The 18,506-nt window shown below is 45.2% G+C and overlaps 1 protein-coding gene across 1 annotated transcript in view; it reads left to right on the top strand.

The window, feature by feature from the left end:
• The window catches only part of DDX42 (DEAD-box helicase 42), a 401,460-nt gene that overhangs the window by 118,925 nt on the left and 264,029 nt on the right, over positions 1-18,506 (top strand). The window contains exon 7 of the mRNA XM_086923805.1: positions 11,852-11,956. Coding sequence (XP_086779931.1) covers positions 11,852-11,956 — 105 coding nt within the window. The remainder of the gene's footprint in view (positions 1-11,851; positions 11,957-18,506) is intronic.

Genomic DNA, 18,506 nt, shown 5'->3' with positions numbered 1-18,506 from the left:
ACTCAGCAAAAGGTTTCACACACTCAAGGTCTGAACTCCAGGCCAATTGTTTTTATATCAAAGATATAGTTGCCTTATTTTTAGAACCAACAGGTATCCAAATATACTGTTCTCAATATGAGAGGTCTCAGATCAGTACTTTGCAGAAAGGCAATAGACTTTGTAAACACAATCGGTACAGGGGCTGCAGTAGGCAACACAATTATAAACACAATTTAGCATTGAGCTCAGTGGGGTTTTCTACACAATTAGTTGATTACTTTGTAGATTACTTTTGTAAGTCCAGGACTGGATCCTAGATGCTTTCCTGTGGTCTAAGCTGGAAACAGTTTAGTAAAAAGTTGTGGTCATTGCAGTGATTTTTAAGGAATAAAAAGATATTTTAAAAAGTTCACACTTTTCAGGGAAAATCTGGGAATGTTACCCAATGGGAGAAAATTCAGGTTACAGGTAAAGTATGTTCTTGTTACTTTTGTAATCCAGTACTGGGCTCCTAGGTCCAGCACTGGGATCTCTACTTAAGACAGGTAAATAATTACGTTTCAGTACTTAGTACGATTTTTTTAAAGAATATTTCAAGTTTTCACAAGTAGACACTTAGAAGAAATTTCACAGAAAAGCAGACCATGGATTCCTATGGAGAAAATTCAGATGACCAGTAAATACGGTTAGGACTACTGTTGCGGTTCAGTACCGGGCTGCAAGGTGCAGTACTGACTTCTCTCCTTATCACAGGTGAGCGCTTCGGAATTCGGCTGTTTTCATAGGAATATTCTAAGTTTCCAAAACTGTACATTGAGAAGATTTTTCGAGTCAAACCAGTCAGTTATCCAATGGCAGGTAAGTGAGTTACTGGTTCCCAGGTGAGTACTCGATTGGTGAAGTTAAGGTTCTGGGCCTAGACTCTGGGATCCCCCAGGTCTGGTAGGTACAGTTGGTTCACCTTCCGCGGCACTGGGGAGGCCGGGTGCAGAGGTAGTTAGGCCCAATGTTATCCAATGAGAGGCAGGGGGCCTTCGGTTGGTGGCTGCTGGCTAGCAGGCCACGCGGCTGTGCAAGCTGGGCTCCTGGTCACTTGCTCAGTGCAAATGGGGAAGTAGGTTAGGACACAGGGTGCACAGCCAGGGGCACTCGGGCGGCTGTATGCCGGGTGTTTTTGAGGTGTCGGGAGCTCAATGTTATTCAATGGGAAAGGTAAAGAGGGAACAAAGGCTGCAGACTCGGGCGGTGATTCTTCAGGTGCGACCACCACTTCAAGAGGTAAGTTGGGATCTTGGAGAAGAGGTAGGTACCCCAAAGGAAGGCACAGGGGACTGCAGGGCGCCGGGTGCAGGGGTGTCTTTGGCGTAGAGAAATCTTACCCTCAGCTGGTCGCGGTTGGAGGGGTCCTTGGTTCTGAGGCTGCAGGCGTCATCTGGTTCGTGGAAGAGGGCCTTTCGGCAATAGACCTCTGGTCCCAGTCGCCGGGGGAGGAGGGGAGAGGGGGGGGGCGTCCTCGTGGTCCTGGATCACTCGAGCATGGGCCGGGCTCGGCGGGTGCAGAGTGGGTTGGCCTGGTGCTTCTTGGCTGGCACCTGGCGTTGAAGCAGAGCCTCTGCTTATGGGAGTCCCAGTCTTCAAGAGGGTCAAGGCAGGCAGGTCCTCCGGGGGTCCCAAGGTTGCTGTCCGCAGGAGTTGCCGGGATTAGGCAGGAGCAGGTTCCAGGACCGATAGGCTGGTAGGGCTGGGGCCAAGTCAGTGGGTGTCGTCCTGTTGTTAGCAGCAGTACGGCGGGTCTTCTCCTTCTTGATCTTCTTTCTTCTTTTCTTATCGGGATCTGAGGAACGAAGGTTCAGGGTACCCCTAAATACTAAGTTTAGGGGTGTTACAGGTAGGGCAAGGGCAGGGACCAATAGGTCCCTGTCATGGGGGGGGGTACACCCCCTAGCCCTCTCCTCTCCTGTGGGAGGGGTGCAGGAGCCTAGCTGTGATTGGACAGAGCTCCCCATCTTCAAGATCGTGCTTCACCTCGCCTCTCCCACCTGAGGGGTGGGGTTGGCACTGGCTGGCACCACCCCCCTTCCTGACGTAGGGTTTCCCGCCAGTCTTCCCACCAGAGTGGGGGTTAGAACTGGTGGGGGCCAGTTGCTGAGTACAGCATGTGGCCTGGAGAAGCTCACAAAGGCGGCATGTCTTTGAAGCTTCCCCTGCCCATCCTGGGGGTGGAGGCCTAGCACCTCGCCCAGGATGTGCATTGTTGCAGGCCCAGGAAAGCGAGGGGCTCTTCACCCAGGGGTCCAGCAACATGTCTGCTTTAAGGCAGCCTGGGCAGCCACTCAGTCCAGACGTGGATTGTAGGTTAGGTTTCTCTAAGATTCCCTCTGGGGGGCATTTTACATTAAATCCCACACTGGCATCAGTGTGGGTTTAATGTGCTGAGAAGTTTGGTACGAAACTTGTCAGTCTTAAGTGTAGCCATTTTGGTTCTGTGGAGTTCGTAATGATGACCTCCCAGCACCATATACTCTTAATGGCATCACTGCACTTATAGTGCCAAGGAATGGCCCTGGTTACTGTAGGGCACAGGGCTCATGCACATGTGCCCACACCTCTGGCATAGGGCACCCAGCTAGAGGGGTGACTGATGTAGGCCAGGGCAGTGGGTTTGTGGGCATGGCACACAGGGTTGTGTGCCATGTCAACTCTTTGTTTGGTTCTGTACTTAGGCACTCAGCCTGCAAAGGCAGTGTGTGGGTGTCAGGGTACAGGGCCCCTGAAGGTGGCACAATAAGTGCTGCAGCCCTTGGGGGCTTTCTCTGGTCACCATGCACTGGGTACCTAGGGTACCATTTACTAGGGGCTGACAGGTGGCCAGAGATGGATATTAAGTTTTAGTTATAACACAGTTTTAGGGAAGGAACACAGGCCCTGGGTACCTGGTTGGCAGGAGCCCAGGGCACACTCAGTCAAAGCGCATCAGAAGTTTAGCAAAAAGTGGGGCATACCAATGCAAGAAAGATGGCACTTTCTCACATAATGCGAGACAGATTGCTCTATTTTGCCAATATTATGTGTTTTCAGTAACCAGGGCGGCACAGGCAGCGTGCTGCACTGCTTATGAAAAATTTACAATATTGAAAAAAAAATTTGAGACATGCCGATGAAAAAGGGGTGGCTCGCCAACCTCCCTCTTTTTTTTTTTTCTTTAGTATTGTACAATTTTTGTAAACGGTGCAGCATGCTGACTGCGGTGCTTACTAAAAAGTATAGCACATTGAAAAAATTATATGGAGACCCACGCCAGAGAAGAGAAAGGCTAAGTCCCATTGTTTAAGATGAAAGCGTACTGCACAGCCTGAAACAGAAGCTAGAATTAACTCATTAATGAAATAGCGCTACTATACCGTAAATAAAACAGTAAAAGGTCCAGTCCTTATGGGAGGTTGCAAATGCAGACAACGCGGTACTAAGGAGAGTCTGCTAAGCCTATAAACTAATCAAAAGCAACCATTTAGAAAGGATCGTAACCGGAGCCAATTCAAAAAGATGGGTGGGAAATATTCGGAGATCCTATTCTATACCTCAATACATCATGTCTTCAAGATACAGCGCAAGCGTTGCTTAGGCGAGACCTAAAAAGGAAGAGAAGGAAATAACAGACAATTTTGGACCCAACCACTAGATGGCGGATTAATGCACAGCATATGAATCCAGAAAGTGTTCAAGCTGTAACACGACTCCTACAGGTACGTATCCTTTTTGTTTCATACTAACATAATTGCAGTCTATATGTCTACATTGCCCTGAGACCTTCAAATCCATTTTCTTTCAAAAAGACTTGCAAATGATTTTTTGGGGGGGAAAGGTTTCTTTTTTTCTGGTAACTTTTCTGTTTTTAATAATATTAATTTGGTCTTTTTAAAGTGAAGGAAATTTCCAATAGCCTTTTTGTTGGACCTGGGGTCTCCAGATCACATAGGGTAGCCTGGCCCAGTGTAAGACAGTCAATTCCTAGAGGCAAAAGTGTAAAGCTTGCGTCACACCCTTCAGTAACTCAGCATCCTTCCATTCAATAACGACACTACACCAAATCTCTAGGAAAATACGTTCTGGTTTATAAAAATAATTTGCTTTGCTTTTGCTTTATCTCATTTGTCAATTTGGTTACAGGTTACATCAAAGAATGCTGTTTCACCTTCTTTGTACAACTAAAACTCCATTTTACATTTTACTTGGTGATAGAGTTGTTCAGTCACTTCACAGTCAAGTCAAAAACCACTTTATTCGATTATTTAAAATCATAAAAGTATGCTATACATATACAGAAACATTAAAAGTCTGATAAAATCTGTTATACAAGCTAAAAACGCAATTCATATACAATTAAAAAAGCGTAATCAATCATGCCCACGTTTAAGCAGTTGATAGGGATGCGATTTCTATAACTGAGAGGATTCAATTTCATATACAGCTTTCAGTCTACTATCCCTCTTGATTCTAACAGACGCGGCGAGAAAGCTGGCAACACAAAACATAGTTACAGGGGATTCTAACAATTGTAAAAACAATAAAGCAGGTTTACATTGAATAAAATTCATTTTTCTTAATAATGGGAAAATAAACCTTTTCCTGGCCTCTTGGTACAATGGGCAAAAAACGATAAAGTGCATAGTGTCTTGCGATGAAAAATCATTGCATTTGCATGGAGCAGCATCTTCAGGTCTACTCCAACCCTCCAAATCCCAAAGAACTGTATGTATTTGATTAAACCGCAATTTAGTCAGTAGCCACCTGTGGAAAGAATTTGTCACTATGGTCAGATATGGTGACATTACGAGTGGCTGGGTGACCAGAACATGGCCCCTAACTGAAGGTTTACATAGTTCTAATCCTTCACGCTCTGCCTCCTTCAACTTGATAAAATTAGTTTTTACCCACTCAATGTCAGCCTTACAGAGAGATTCAGGGTTAGAAAAGATCTCTGGTCTCCCCATATACATAGCTAACATTTTTATGTTAGACAACCACTGGATTTTATTCATATTGTCTAACCTAATACAGTCCTTTAAGATCTTATGGTTTAGGGAGAGGTTCGGATTTAACCAGATTTTAATCCATAGCAACATTAGGGCTAATGTAATTATGTCTGCTATGTATCCAATCCCTAGTTCAAGATGGACCGAGTGGGAAGCAGTAGATTGCGGGAGGCCTAGGAGGGAGCGTAGGAATTTGTTTTCTTCCGTTTGGATAGCATCGGGTTTGATGAATCCCCATATTGCTGCCCCGTACCTTACAATGGAGATAGTCTTTGCTTCACAGTCTATATTAAGCGGGGACAAGAAAAAGGGCTCCCAAATGGAGTAACCAGGTTGCACGTTATGCACAATGAATCTTGGATTCTTTAGACAGAACAGTTTTTCAGATTTAGCTCAGTTGACACCCGAGGTAATCAGATCTTGGGACATCACAGAACAGAGTCTGTCAACTACAAAGGCTCAAGCATGCTCTGGTAACTTCCTAGAGGAGAGAATAATAGATATTTCACCTGCTTCACCAAAGATCTACAGTTGTTTGCCAAAATGACCTTATAGAAGGCTTCCTCCTCCACCCCTGTAATAGAAGGGTTAAGCCTCAACTCCGTCATTAACAGCCTTCACATAAGCTTAGGGGCTCTTCCCCCTTGTAAGAGTCTCAAGGGCTTCCTGGTTTAACTACTCACTCCTCCAGTTAGGAAGAAAGGGTGGAACCACCCTTCGGGACCTCCTGTTGGTGGATCCCAGCTCTGTTACTACCCCCAGCTCGCTCCATACTTCAGATGTTGGGCCGCTGTGGCCAATGTCTCGAACCGCTGTGGAGAACCAGAAGTACCTGCAGGCCCCTGTCTGCTCTCAGCCAGGCCTCGCCCACAGGTCCAGCCACTCGGTCTCAGAGCTGGCGCTGTGGGAAGGCTACGCGGACTAAGGAGAATCGGCATCTGCGCCACACTCGTTTCCTCACCACGCGCTGCCTCCGCCTCCGTCTGTGAGAAGCGGCACTTCTGGGCAAGCGAAGAGGATCAGTGGCTCCAAGCGCTGGGGATTAGTGGCTCCAAGACTGAGCCTGTTCAGTCACGACAGGCCTCCTAACGCTGCTCAGCACCTCTCCGGGACTAGCGTTCGCTCCGTCGAGCCTGCGCAGTTCCGAGATGGCACGTTACCTCACACGGGCGCCTTCTCTTCCCAGTGCCTAACACTTCCCCCGCCAGGCCCGGGCAGTATTGCGGCGGCTCCTACCTCACGGCCACACTACCCGCTGGCACCGTCCCAGTCTCCTGGTCCAAGCCTCCACTCCCCCGTGGGCAGCTATACTCGACTTGGCAGTCTTTTTCTCAGGTGAGAGAGGGGGGGGTTAGTAGTATGCTGTGTAGAGCAGGTAGGGCCTCAGTTCAAAGGAGAGTACAGACAGGGATGGGGAAAAGAACTTGGCTACTCAGCTTCGGTCCTTAAACGCTCTGAGTCTCTAATAAGGCTCTCCCACTGGACAATAGGCAGATCTACCGTTCGGTTCAGTCTCCCACGACCACTCGCATTCCCGTCTCCAGGCTTTGGTTGGGTCAGGTGTCCAGGGTCATCAGGAACACAACGTGGCAGGTCAGATCAGTAGTTACAAGGAAGGAGGGTGGTGAAACAGTAAGGAGGCAACCCTAGAGTGGGAGGTCAACCCTCTGAATATCCTACCCCCGCCTTATGACACAGCCTGCACTCCAGCTGATTCTCTCTCTCTGTATGACAAAATGGCTGCCCCGCAGTTGGCCTTTTATGCCCTCAGACTCAAGTGTCTGGAATCGGCCAGAAGGTTCTAGATTCCCTTTGTTAATCTATGGGTCCCCCCTCTGAGGTGACCGTTATGGCAGTTACTGACCACCATTTTAGGCAACTAGGCTCTTTCTCAGAAAAGGAGGGATTTTTGGGTCTGAGAGGAACCATGGGTCAAGGAACCCCTTGGTCAACACCTGAAAAATTCCCAGTGGACATAAAACAAGCATTTACAATGCAATGGTTTCGCCTTTTGAAAAGTTTGAGCTATTGGCATTGTAAATGACAAAATTGTTATTTATGTGTTGGTTTTGAAAATAAATAAATAAATGGCATTGTCATTTACAATGCCTATAGCATTTGCAATGCAATAGGTCCCGTATTTACGCGAGTTTGAGCTAATGATATTGCAGATAACAATGCGTTTTATTTATGTTTCAAAAACCAAAACATAAATAAGAGGTCTCTCACACACTGCTGTCTCTCACACACTGCTGCCTCTCACACACACCATGCTCTCCCACACACCATGCTCTCCCACACACCATGCTCTCCCTAGAAGACTCACACTGCTGTCTCCCTCACACTGCTCTCCCCCAACCGCTGAGACCACACATGCAACCTCCGCATCATACTGGACTCCTCGCTCTCAATGAACTGCTAGATCAACGCTGTATCCTCCTCATAGCTGCTTTTACAAACTATGTCTACACCAAAAGACCTTCAGATGGATCCCCACCTAAGCAAGAAAGAGTCACCCACGCACTCCACCAGCAGGCTTGACTACGGCAACGCCAGCATCACCCAGAAATTCCTCAGAAAACTACAGAACATTCAAAATGTCGCAGCAAGACTGGTCCTCAGCATCCCCAGCCGAAGCCATATCACTGAACACCTTCGTGAACTTCACTGGTTCGCAGTCAACAAAAGAATCGCCTGCAAAGCCCTCCACTATTCTGGACCAGCATACCTGAACCACCACCTCGCATTCACGGTATAGCCACCAGACACCGTCACTCCGCTCCGCCTGACTAGCCCGTGCCTCCATCCCTCTTATCCACGAGAAAAGAACCAGAGGAAGATCCTTCTCCTACCTCGCCATGACCTGGAACAACCTGCCCCTCCACTTCAGGCAATCCCCGTTGATGACCCAATTCAAGAAGACTTAAGACCTGATAATCTGACTGAACACAGACGGACCAGCAGTACCCACCCCTCCCTCCAGTGGCTTGAGACTCTCGCAGGTGAGTATCTCCGCTGTACGAACCCCTGATTGATTGTTTACAGTTATTTGTCTCGATCTCTAATGCAGGGTACATCACTTACTTTCCAAAGTGAGCGTAGCTTCTTAAAAGGAAGGTTGTTTGCCTTAAAATAGATCTTCTGGGTGGATCACAAAGCCTATGACACTGAAGTGAACCATGTTAAACATTTACTGATATACGGTCAAAAGATCAGACATTTCTTATTTGCAACCACACACTTACATATCACAGTGCATACAAATAGTGTTGGGAAAATATTTAAGAAAAAAGATTAGAATCATAAAGATTCAATGTCAATACACTAAAAAGAGAGCAGAAATTGTGAGAGGGAACGGTATTTATGCCCGTTTGCATATGCTCAGTCATGCACTTTGGAAAACTAAAGATTTCGGAAACTAAACATGCAGGCGATGATGTAGGTGAAAATGCAGGGAAGAAAATTACTGTTCAGCACGAAGGATTAAGAGGGTTGCTTTCTGCAGCTGCCTACAGCTCAGTCATGAGGCTATGATATCATCGTTATACGTATACCCATTGCGGAATGAACTGGGCGAAAGGTTTTTGTTTTTATAAAATTATGCATTGTCAAGACCAAGCTGGAACAGTCAGTCCTTTCAAAGTGGCACAAATACTTTTCTTTCATTGGCGACCTGTGTCTTTATTAGGTGGCTACGAGGATTACTGTGGGCACTGCCAAAAGCCTCTGGAGGAAATGTAAGAATCAGCGTTTGAGCAAGCTGGAAGCTTTAAATGCCTCAGCTGCATCACAATACTGCTGCAGGTTTCAAAACGTCTGCCCCCAACACCATCAGCTGGCCATGCGTCTTAGCAAAGGTAAAACGGTCCTTGGGAATAGGACAACGCATTTTATTCAAGCCAGGTAACCAATTTAACTGTTAGCTACAGATTAATTCTCCAAAGGAAACCTATACACTATAGGATAAAACACTCCCCACTAGAGAATAAAAATAACAATGTTCGATTTTCAGCAGCACTGATATTGTCCAGAACATGTTTGACGGTTTTTATAAACAGCCCTGTGCAAATCACATAGGTTACATGGGGATAAAGTATCTCAACTTTAAAAGGTTGATAATGTAATCACTCACCGATGATCACATACAGAAAGGAGGGGACGCTGCTGCGTTCATCACTCTCCATACAAACAGGCACGTAAGGGAAGAAGAGTATCAAGGTAGCAGTATCATGGCAATTCATTGTATTCTAGATAGAGTCCAGTTTGCATGTTATCCTTCTTGCGACCATCATATTCGGTATACATGCATATTTCAATTCACAGAGTGTATGCAGTGAGCTCAAAGAAGTGCAGACCAGAATGCAATACGATTTAGAAACACACTATAATATACTATAAGCCCCGCAGGGTCATAAGGCACAGGAATCCCTTGAATTGAGACACATGCATCGTTCATTCATTTATTCTAGTCCAGAGGTAGAAAAAGTGAAAGAATATAGATCATTCTAGGAGGAAAAGCTGCAAGCAATAAAAAAGACTTTTGCAATAATCGTGTGATAAAGACAATCGGAGATCTTATCCAGCGGACTTTAACATTTATGGTCAGATAATGGAAAGCCCTATTTTAATGTACCTTAAAAACAGCTGGCGCAAGGCGTATATCACTCACGCTTCTTAGAGGGTTTTTTTGCAAGTTTCTTGGACGGCAGGATCAGCTCTTAGGGGCTCTGGCAAAACACATGGCAAACATTCAATAACATTCCTGTCACGAAAGCATGTATCGGGGGTCCTGACAATAAATGAGGGTTACTCCATTCTTAACGGGAAACTTACTCATGGACCCGGAAAGGTAGAGACTGTTCTGTTACAGCAGTGCACATCTTTGTATACCAATTTTTTAAAAGTAACGGCAGATGGACGAATCAGACCACCTAGAGTGAATATAAGAAATATATTTAAAGGCCACAGTAAAAGAACAGGCTAACGTAGTTCTTAATATCGGATATCCTAAACTCGCGAAAACCACTTTAAGGCAAAACTTACTCTCTAAACGAGGTTCATAATTGTGGTAAGTTTCTTTCCAACGGTTAGCTTTCACAGCTTAGAAAGATGATAACTGCCCGGCAGGGACGAACATCCGATGTCGGTCTCTGTAAATGGAAAAGGCGGAAGATAGCGAGTTCCGAAATGGCTCAGAGAGACAAGATCAATTCTAGGGGGTTTAGGCAGACTGCCGAGCTGTGTTCTACAATCGTAGACGGTCAGCCGCGCTGCGTTCTACAATCCTCAACAGTCCTAGCTACCGAGCAGTCAAATTATGGAAACTTACAAGATTCAGGGGGAGATACCCTCGATTGAAGCAGAATAGAGCCCGGGATGGTAAACACCAGGTTGTGCGGCGATGTCAAAAAACAACCCGGATCAGTCGGGCGGCGATGGTAAAATGGCCCGAACCTATCGGGGTTCTGGGAAGTTCAGACAACCAAGCCCCGCACGTCGGGTGGAGTAAGACCAGGCCTGGAGAGCATGATATGACGGTGAAAGGATCGAGGAGTTTATCATCGTGACTTTCTATGAACCGTTTGAAATACATGCTAAGAAATCGTACAATAAAATAAGGTCTAAAAAATGATGTAGAGATGAGTGAAAAACAATAGAGATCACACCGGCCAGATCGTCGCAGGGCAGATTATGTAATGTCACTATATAAGCATACTAGCGGGAGGGGGGCAGGCAGGCACACTGACAGCGGGAGGGTGTTGAGGGGAGGCACACGGACAGCGGGAGGGGGGAGGGAACGGCAAGAAAGGCACTCACCTGGACTTCCTCCTCGACGTCGGAAAAAATAAACCCCGCCCACGGCCGCAATGACGATCAGAGAGGGAAGAAATCGCGGGAACGCCCACGAATCTGGTCCGGCCATGACGGACAGATCTCTGTTCCAATGGCTAGCCTCCATTTATGGAGCTAGCCAATGGAACAGAGGGGCGGATTCCAAGCCACACTCTTTCTAATATTAGATTTCGCCTGCGCCGAAAAGCTGCGCAGAGCACAGCCTTCGGCGAGGCGAAACCTAAAAATGAAGGTTATGACGGGCAAAAAGGGGACAAAATAAATAATGACAGGAGGGACCACCCAAAGGGCTGATAGGTCTAACACTTTTTTTGTAGGCTGCAAAAATATTTGAGATTATATGTGAACATTTGGCCTTTCTGATGTAAGGTGAAAATGGAACACAAAGGAATATATATTTTAAAGAAGTGGCCCAGGATTCTGCAGGTGGGTGGGACTTTTCTGTGCTTGTGATCTCAGTGGAGATTCCCCTGATGACTAGGATTAAAGGTATGAAAACATACTGTACTGTGTTGTGGAAGGATATACCTACCTTGTTCTCATGCTATCTTTCAGAAATAAAAGGAAAGGCCAGTCGAGTCTGACCAGCCGGTTCTCCATCACTAGTATGCTAAGTAGATTAATCTCCAATCCAGTAGCATTTGTTAATAACTTTCCTAAACTGAACACATTTTTTCATATTTATTTTCTATGTAGCAGAAAAGAAGATGAGGATTGTCTCAACTTTACTTGGTTGTGGTAGAAGTTTGAAAGAAGTGATGAACCTGCATTTTACATACTTCATATCGCTTTAGTGTACTTCATCATGAAGTTTTTTTTCTTAGCTGCTCTTAACATGTCTTTTTGTTGAGTAAATAATTCCAATTATGTCTAAATTTTTGATATTGTATTCACATGTTAGATATGAAACTGTTAGTAGAATCTCAGTTTCTATGGAGTAAACTCTGGGTTGCACAATTTTAACACTTTGGTCTCTCCTCCAGATTGCGTATCCTCCATTTGAGAAAAACTTCTATGAGGAGCATGAAGAAATCAGCAGTCTTACACCTCAGCAAGTTCACGATCTCCACCAAAAGCTAAATCTCCGGGTAGGTGAAAACATAATCCGGCAAGCTAGGGATGTATAGAAGTTTCATTGTTTTTTGTAGTTTTCTGCATACTCAGAATAATAGTTTTGTAGAATGTGTAGTCTACTATTTCTGTATCTGGTGATGTCCTTGATGGCCAGGTAGCCTCTGTATATTTGTGTTATTTTACACAGTCATTCACTTTACGAGTAGTCCCTTTCCATCAACAAGTTCCAACTCAGTCTATTGTGATAGGTTCATCCGTAATGGTGTTCGAGCTCATCAGTAATTGGGTTCGAGCTCATCAAGGGAATTTTAAAATCAAATTGACATGGCTGGGACACCACGCAGTCCATGTTTCTCAGCAGGTTTTCCTTCCCTCTCATTTGAGAGACAAGTTTCCGATTAAGATGAGCAATACAATAGCCATGTATTGTTTCAACCAACGGAGTCGGTGGGAACCAGGGAACCAGATGATGTACTGTCTCAAAATGCTACAAATGAGTGTAAATTGCTTTTTCAACGGATTATGACAATCACTGCAATTTACCTTCCAAGCATCCAAAACAGCCAGCCAGAATCATACTGCAGAATCTGCAAAGAGAATGACGAGGGTTTCGGAGTACGAAGTTCTGAAAAGCATTGACAAAAAATGGGGGTATCATTGACTAGACATTTTTGCTACAACTGGATTCATGAAAAAAACAAAAGTATGCCTTTAGATACACTTCAAACAAACCCCCCGGGAATGCCCTTTTGGTAATTTGGTCTAGAATTGTATGTATTTTCCTGTGATTGCAGTACTACAATTGCTATTGAATATGAAAGAAAGGGCCTTGTTTCTCCAAAAGCTAAGACATTAGTGGTTAACCTATCTACTTCACCATTCCTAACCTAGGAGGTTGCCTGCTGTTGTATGGATCATGTCTACCTTTCAAAGAGACCCCCGTTTCCTTTCAGTTTGGAGACCTATGTTTTGAAGCATGAATCCTTTTCTGAATTCACATGCTGTGCATTATTCCACCATCTAGTGGTTGGGTCTTTAATTGTCTGTTTCCGTTTTCTTAGGTCTCACCTAAGCAGAGCGCATGCTCTGCATAGGAAAGAGGCCTGTAGCCATCAATTGCCTTTTTCAGGCTAAAACGTGCACGCGTTCCATTGCCTTCAATGGCAACGCGTGTCGATTCCCTTGCGGGTGCGAGCGGCGCCATATGGCGCCTGCGGCTCCCGCAAGGTAAACACCATACATGGACTTCCAGCCGCGCGCCAGTAGCACCGCTTTGAATGGTGCCCAAGGTAAACACCATACATGGACTTCTGGCAGCGTGCCAGTAGCACCCCTTTGAGTGGTGCCCTCAGCGTCGCTTTAACTTTAGCTGCCGCGGGGCCGTGCTTTTCTTTTTTATGCTTTTAAGTGGCTTCTAAAAACCAGCATTGGCAAAGCCAACATGCTGTTAACCATTCGCCAAAGCTTATTTAGTTCATCAACATTTATTTTTAACAGACATACAAGAGACCCGGTAGCTGTGCTGGGAATCTGCTGGTATATTTACATGTGAAGGCACACACTGCAACATAAATCACTAACGGGGAGAGGAGTTGGCCTAAGGGCTAGGGCGGTCTACCTCGAATCTGGGGAACTGGGTTCGAGACTTTGCAATGACGCTGAACATCCTGTGATTCTGGGCAAATCACTTAATCAGCGGCCAATGCTTGTTTTACTTCCTAAGCGCGCAATCACATATATTTTGGAGTCGTTGCTTTTGCTACTTTTTTCACACAATTTAAAAACAACAAAAGTTCAATAGAAACCAGGCACATGTTGGCACTTTCATAGTTGCAGCCTTCCCCAAGAAAAGCCTGTTCCATGCGGTACAAAATTCAGCAATCTGGTAAAGCCTGCGTAAAGTCGGTCCCACTTATTGTATCTGTACATCATCTACGCAAGTCTATCTGTATTCCATGACAGATTCTGGGGCTGTTCCTAAACCTATAGATACTAACATATGAGCACAACGTTTCACCATATAGAGCCAAATGTACAGTTCACGACTAATGCTTAATAAATAACGTGCAGGCAGAGCAACACCAATTACGAAATTCTGCAGCCGTGCATTTTCCGCATAATTATGGATTTGCCACATTTGTCACATAAGCTGTTGCGTTATTTGTAGATTTTTACAAAAAATTCAAACTCAAACAGATTGAGTGTTCCTAAAGAAGTGGCTGCACGTGTTGCAGGAAAGGCGAAGGTCCTTGCATAGATTTACTGGTCAACTTTCTGTTGCTTATTAGTGTATTTAGCATGCTGAGCTGGTAATAATGAGGCAAAACGTTTGCCCAGCCAGTGCTAACATATGTAAATATGAAAAAATAATGAAGTAATGCTATCCCAAAAAATGCTGCACTACTGTCTTTTCTTGAGGCATAATTTGGTCAACACTGTCACACAACTGGGTCCCTCCCCCTTTCACATAATTCCAGGGGTCTGGCATATAGGTGAAATTCAGGAGCTCTCTCCACTTAACAGCCCAGGCTGCCCCACAGTTCCTATTCACTTTCAGGACTTCCAGCTGCAGTAATACCCCTCCCCCAAAGGATACGTGTGGGAAATTCACATATAGCAGCAGGCAGATAGAGATATTACTCGCAGGGGCAGGCTCCCAGGATAGCTGACACAGAACCCTTCTCAGACAGCCCGGCATAATGCACAATATGTAGGGCGGGCAGTATCAAGCAGAGGAGTTCCACATTTAGAAAACCAAGCAAAGGCTGGAGTTTCCAAGGACTGCAGATAAAGTGGTTTTGTTGTGAGAGATGGCCCAAGCCCGCAGATTCATCCAAATTATGCACGTCATTTAAGCTCAGTCTGTGTGACGTCAGACTGTGCCCTGGCCCTGGAAGTTCCGGTGCCTGGTAACCATCTTCAGATTCTTTTTTCCAGTGTTGGGCCAGGAAGCAAGGAAAGATGCCCCGAAAATTGAGAAGAACAGCAAGGTATTAGAACAGGAAACGGCCATTCATTCCCGAAACTCAATGGGGTACCTTTACTTTAGGACTCCTAAATGCCTTCTGTGAATACCGAAAGTCTTAATTGCAGACTCTCTTAAAAGGACCCAAAGCATATACAGTGGAACACAGTGGTAGATTCCATCCTCTTCACCACAGCAAGAAGGAGCAACAGTCACTCTTCCACTGGTCCGCCCCCACCCCCCACCCCCTGAAGAGGGAAAGCAGAAGACTAGATATGGTGGGTAGGAAGATGGGGGGAGAGGCAGCAACACAATGGGGTACTGCCAATTGAAATCCTCTTCTCAATAGAAATGGCCACCAACAATGGAACAAGATCAAGAAGATAACTTATAAACTTCCAGAGGATGACCAGAAAAGGGCAAAGTCAGCCATTAAAGAAAGGGAGCATATTGCAAGCACTTGCCTAAAGTCAGCCCTAGAGGCTGCTGATACAGCGAGTAGACAAATGTGTACAGATACAACCCTCAGAAGATTTGCCTGACTAGATCATAAACAGAAAAAGGTCTATATTAATCCAAAGACTGGACATGTGGAAGCAATTCCTCTCAAGAAAAGACCAGCAGACACACCACTTCCACCTGTGGTTCCTGCCAAGAAGGATTGTGCAACTTCTCCAATGCACCCTTACTCTCCTTCACCTTCCTCTCCTATCCCTCCTTATATTGAACCTATAAATTCTCCTGTTCAATCTCTTGCATCATCACACCACACTGACGAGGAGTATGAATTAGGTGGGCGGAATGACATACCAGAGCCACATGCATACCCTTTAGATTAGGATGTCAATCCAGAATATCCCAAGGATGACGACATATACAATGTTCCACCACATAATGTGCCAGATATTCATGATCCTCAGTACTACCCAACAAAACCTTCCCCTCCAAAAGATAGTATTGGGTTTAATCATCTTTAAATTTAGCTGCCCTTTACCATGGGGTCTCAATGCACTCAGATGCCATTGAAGAGGATTTTTTACTAGACACATTTGAGCAGTCACAAAGGGCTACACAAATACTACCTATGATCAAAGGAGTCATTAAACATGCTCCAGACATATTTAAAGACCCGGTACGATGTAGGGTGTTAAACCCCAGAATAGAGAAAAAGTATAGACCAGCACCATCTGATCCAGTCTATATTAAAGGACATCTGCCACTAGACTCTTTGGTAGTGTCTAATGCACGTAAAAGAGCCAATTCCCAGACCTCTGGTGATACGCCCCCGCCTGACAAAGAATCTAAAATCATTGATGTGTCAGGGAAACGGATTGCTGCGCAGGCCACAAATATATGGCGCATAGCAAATGCACAAGCCTTACTCTCACGTTATAACAGGGCTCACTACGATCAGCTAGAAAAACTGATGGAGTACCTCCCAGATCAATATAAGGTTCAGGCAGCAGAGCTCTTACAAGAGCAAATTAATATCCAATGCCTCAATTAAATGTGCACTAGATGTAGCTGACACAGCATCCAGACGACATGAGTGGTTACGCATTTCAGGTAGTACAGACTACCATCTTAAACCAGCCCTTCAACCAGAACCAGTTGTTCGAGCCAGATGTAGACAACACACTAGAAAAGATGAAGAAAGACACAGACTCAGCTAAGTCTATGGGTGCATTACAATCCATGCAGACTAGAAGTTCCATTTGCAGCTCCTTTTATCAAGGAGGCTCCAAGCAGACCGGCGCAGATACAACATCATCTTTTAAGACACACACACAGACCTCCTCTAACAAAGGCTATTTTAGAGGAGGATATAGAGGCAACCATAATAAGGGAAGAGGTAGAGGTAAGAACAACAACCGCTCCTCTTCCACTCCCAAACATTGACTTCCCTCTGCCTCCCCTACAGCATTCCACTCCTGTGGGGGGCAGATTATCACAGTTCCTACCTGTCTGGAATTCCATCACAACAGACAAGTGGGTAAGACAGATTATCCAACATGGCTACTGCCTAGAACTCACAGCAACCCCCCCCAATCATACCATCCAGGCAGCGTCCAATGTCCACAGAACACATTACTCTGCTTCAACAGGAAGTTCTAGCTCTTCTACAAAAGGATGCTATTCAAGTAGTGCCTTTAGAGGAAAGAGGAACAGGAGTTTACTCCCTGAACTTCCTAATTCCCAAAAAGGACGGGACATTAAGACCAATTCTCGATTTCCGGCCCCTCAACCATTACATACAATTGGATCATTTTCAAATGATCACTTTACAACAAGTACTCCCACTATTACAGCAGGGGGACTTTCTTTCAGCACTAGACCTAAAGGACGCCTATTTTCATGTTCCTATACATCCTGCGCACAGGAAGTATCTAAGGTTTGTCATACAAGGTCAGCACTATCAGTTCAAGGTCCTTCCATTCAGGGTCACAACAGCACCACGAGTGTTTACAAAGTGCTTAGCAGTAGTAGCAGCACATCTCAGAAGACAACAAATACATGTCTTCCCTTACCGAGACGATTGGTTCATAAAAGCAAAATCAATCAACCAGTGTGTACAACACACAAAAGAAACAATTCAAACATTGCACGACTTAGGGTTTACAATAAACTACACCAAGTTGCACCTAGAGCCTTTGCATGTTCATCAATATCTAGGAGCTACCATAGACACATCTACAGCTCTAGCTTATCCCAGTCAAGCCAGGATACAGAGCATTCAGACATTATTCTCCCTTTTTCAACATCAGCACTCTTTCCAAGCCAGAGTGTTCATGAGATTAATAGGCATTATGGCATCTTGCATCTTCATAGTTCCTCATGCAAGACTGCAGATGCGCCCAAGTTGTGTCCTTAATGTAAGGGGATTTACCTGCTCTGACCCAATTGGAGTGATGGTTAATGTAAAAGTCTGAGGGTAATGGTCGCTTTTAACTCTGATCCTGAATTTGAAAATCCGTTATGTACGGAAATAGATCGGGTCGGCTAGCGTAAAATCAATTGTTGATCCTGTTGTAGATGTAACCCTCATGAATGCTGCTGGGCTGTCCAAGGGGCCTCTATCGTTTAATGTATGTAGAAAAAGGTCTTCTAGTTTTGCAGAACATTTCTTACCCATAAGGTAGTCTACTTCGGTTACCCTGCCTTGGCTGTATGAAGCTCAGTAAATACTGCAACAGAAACCCAGCTTCCTACAAGGATGACTTGACCATTCTTCAGCCAGTGCTGAAGCAACGGACCGTAGGTACTTCTACACCTGATCCCAAGCCCAGACCACTGGCTTCTATCAAAACCCCTGCTCACGAGCCGCCACTGCAGACCAGCCATGGCACACACCGAAAACATGACTCAGAAGTCCTGCACTCGGGCATCGAAAGTTCGGCCTACAGCAGGGGCCTTCACCTCTTTTACATCCAAGGCCACAACACCTTGGTCTTAAGTCTCTGCACTAAAACACAGACTTTCTATTTCGGAACCGAATGATCCTCTATCGAAAACAAAGCTTCCATCACCAAAATGCTTCGTTTTTGGTGTGAAATCTACTCCATAGCCAATTCTCGAGCAATTTCATCAAAAGCTCGTTC

This window comes from Lissotriton vulgaris, chromosome 5 (genome assembly GCF_964263255.1).
Source record: "Lissotriton vulgaris chromosome 5, aLisVul1.2, whole genome shotgun sequence".
NCBI lineage: Eukaryota > Metazoa > Chordata > Amphibia > Caudata > Salamandridae > Lissotriton > Lissotriton vulgaris.
Note: the sequence above shows the minus strand (reverse complement) of the source record. Positions and strands in the feature narration are given on the sequence as shown.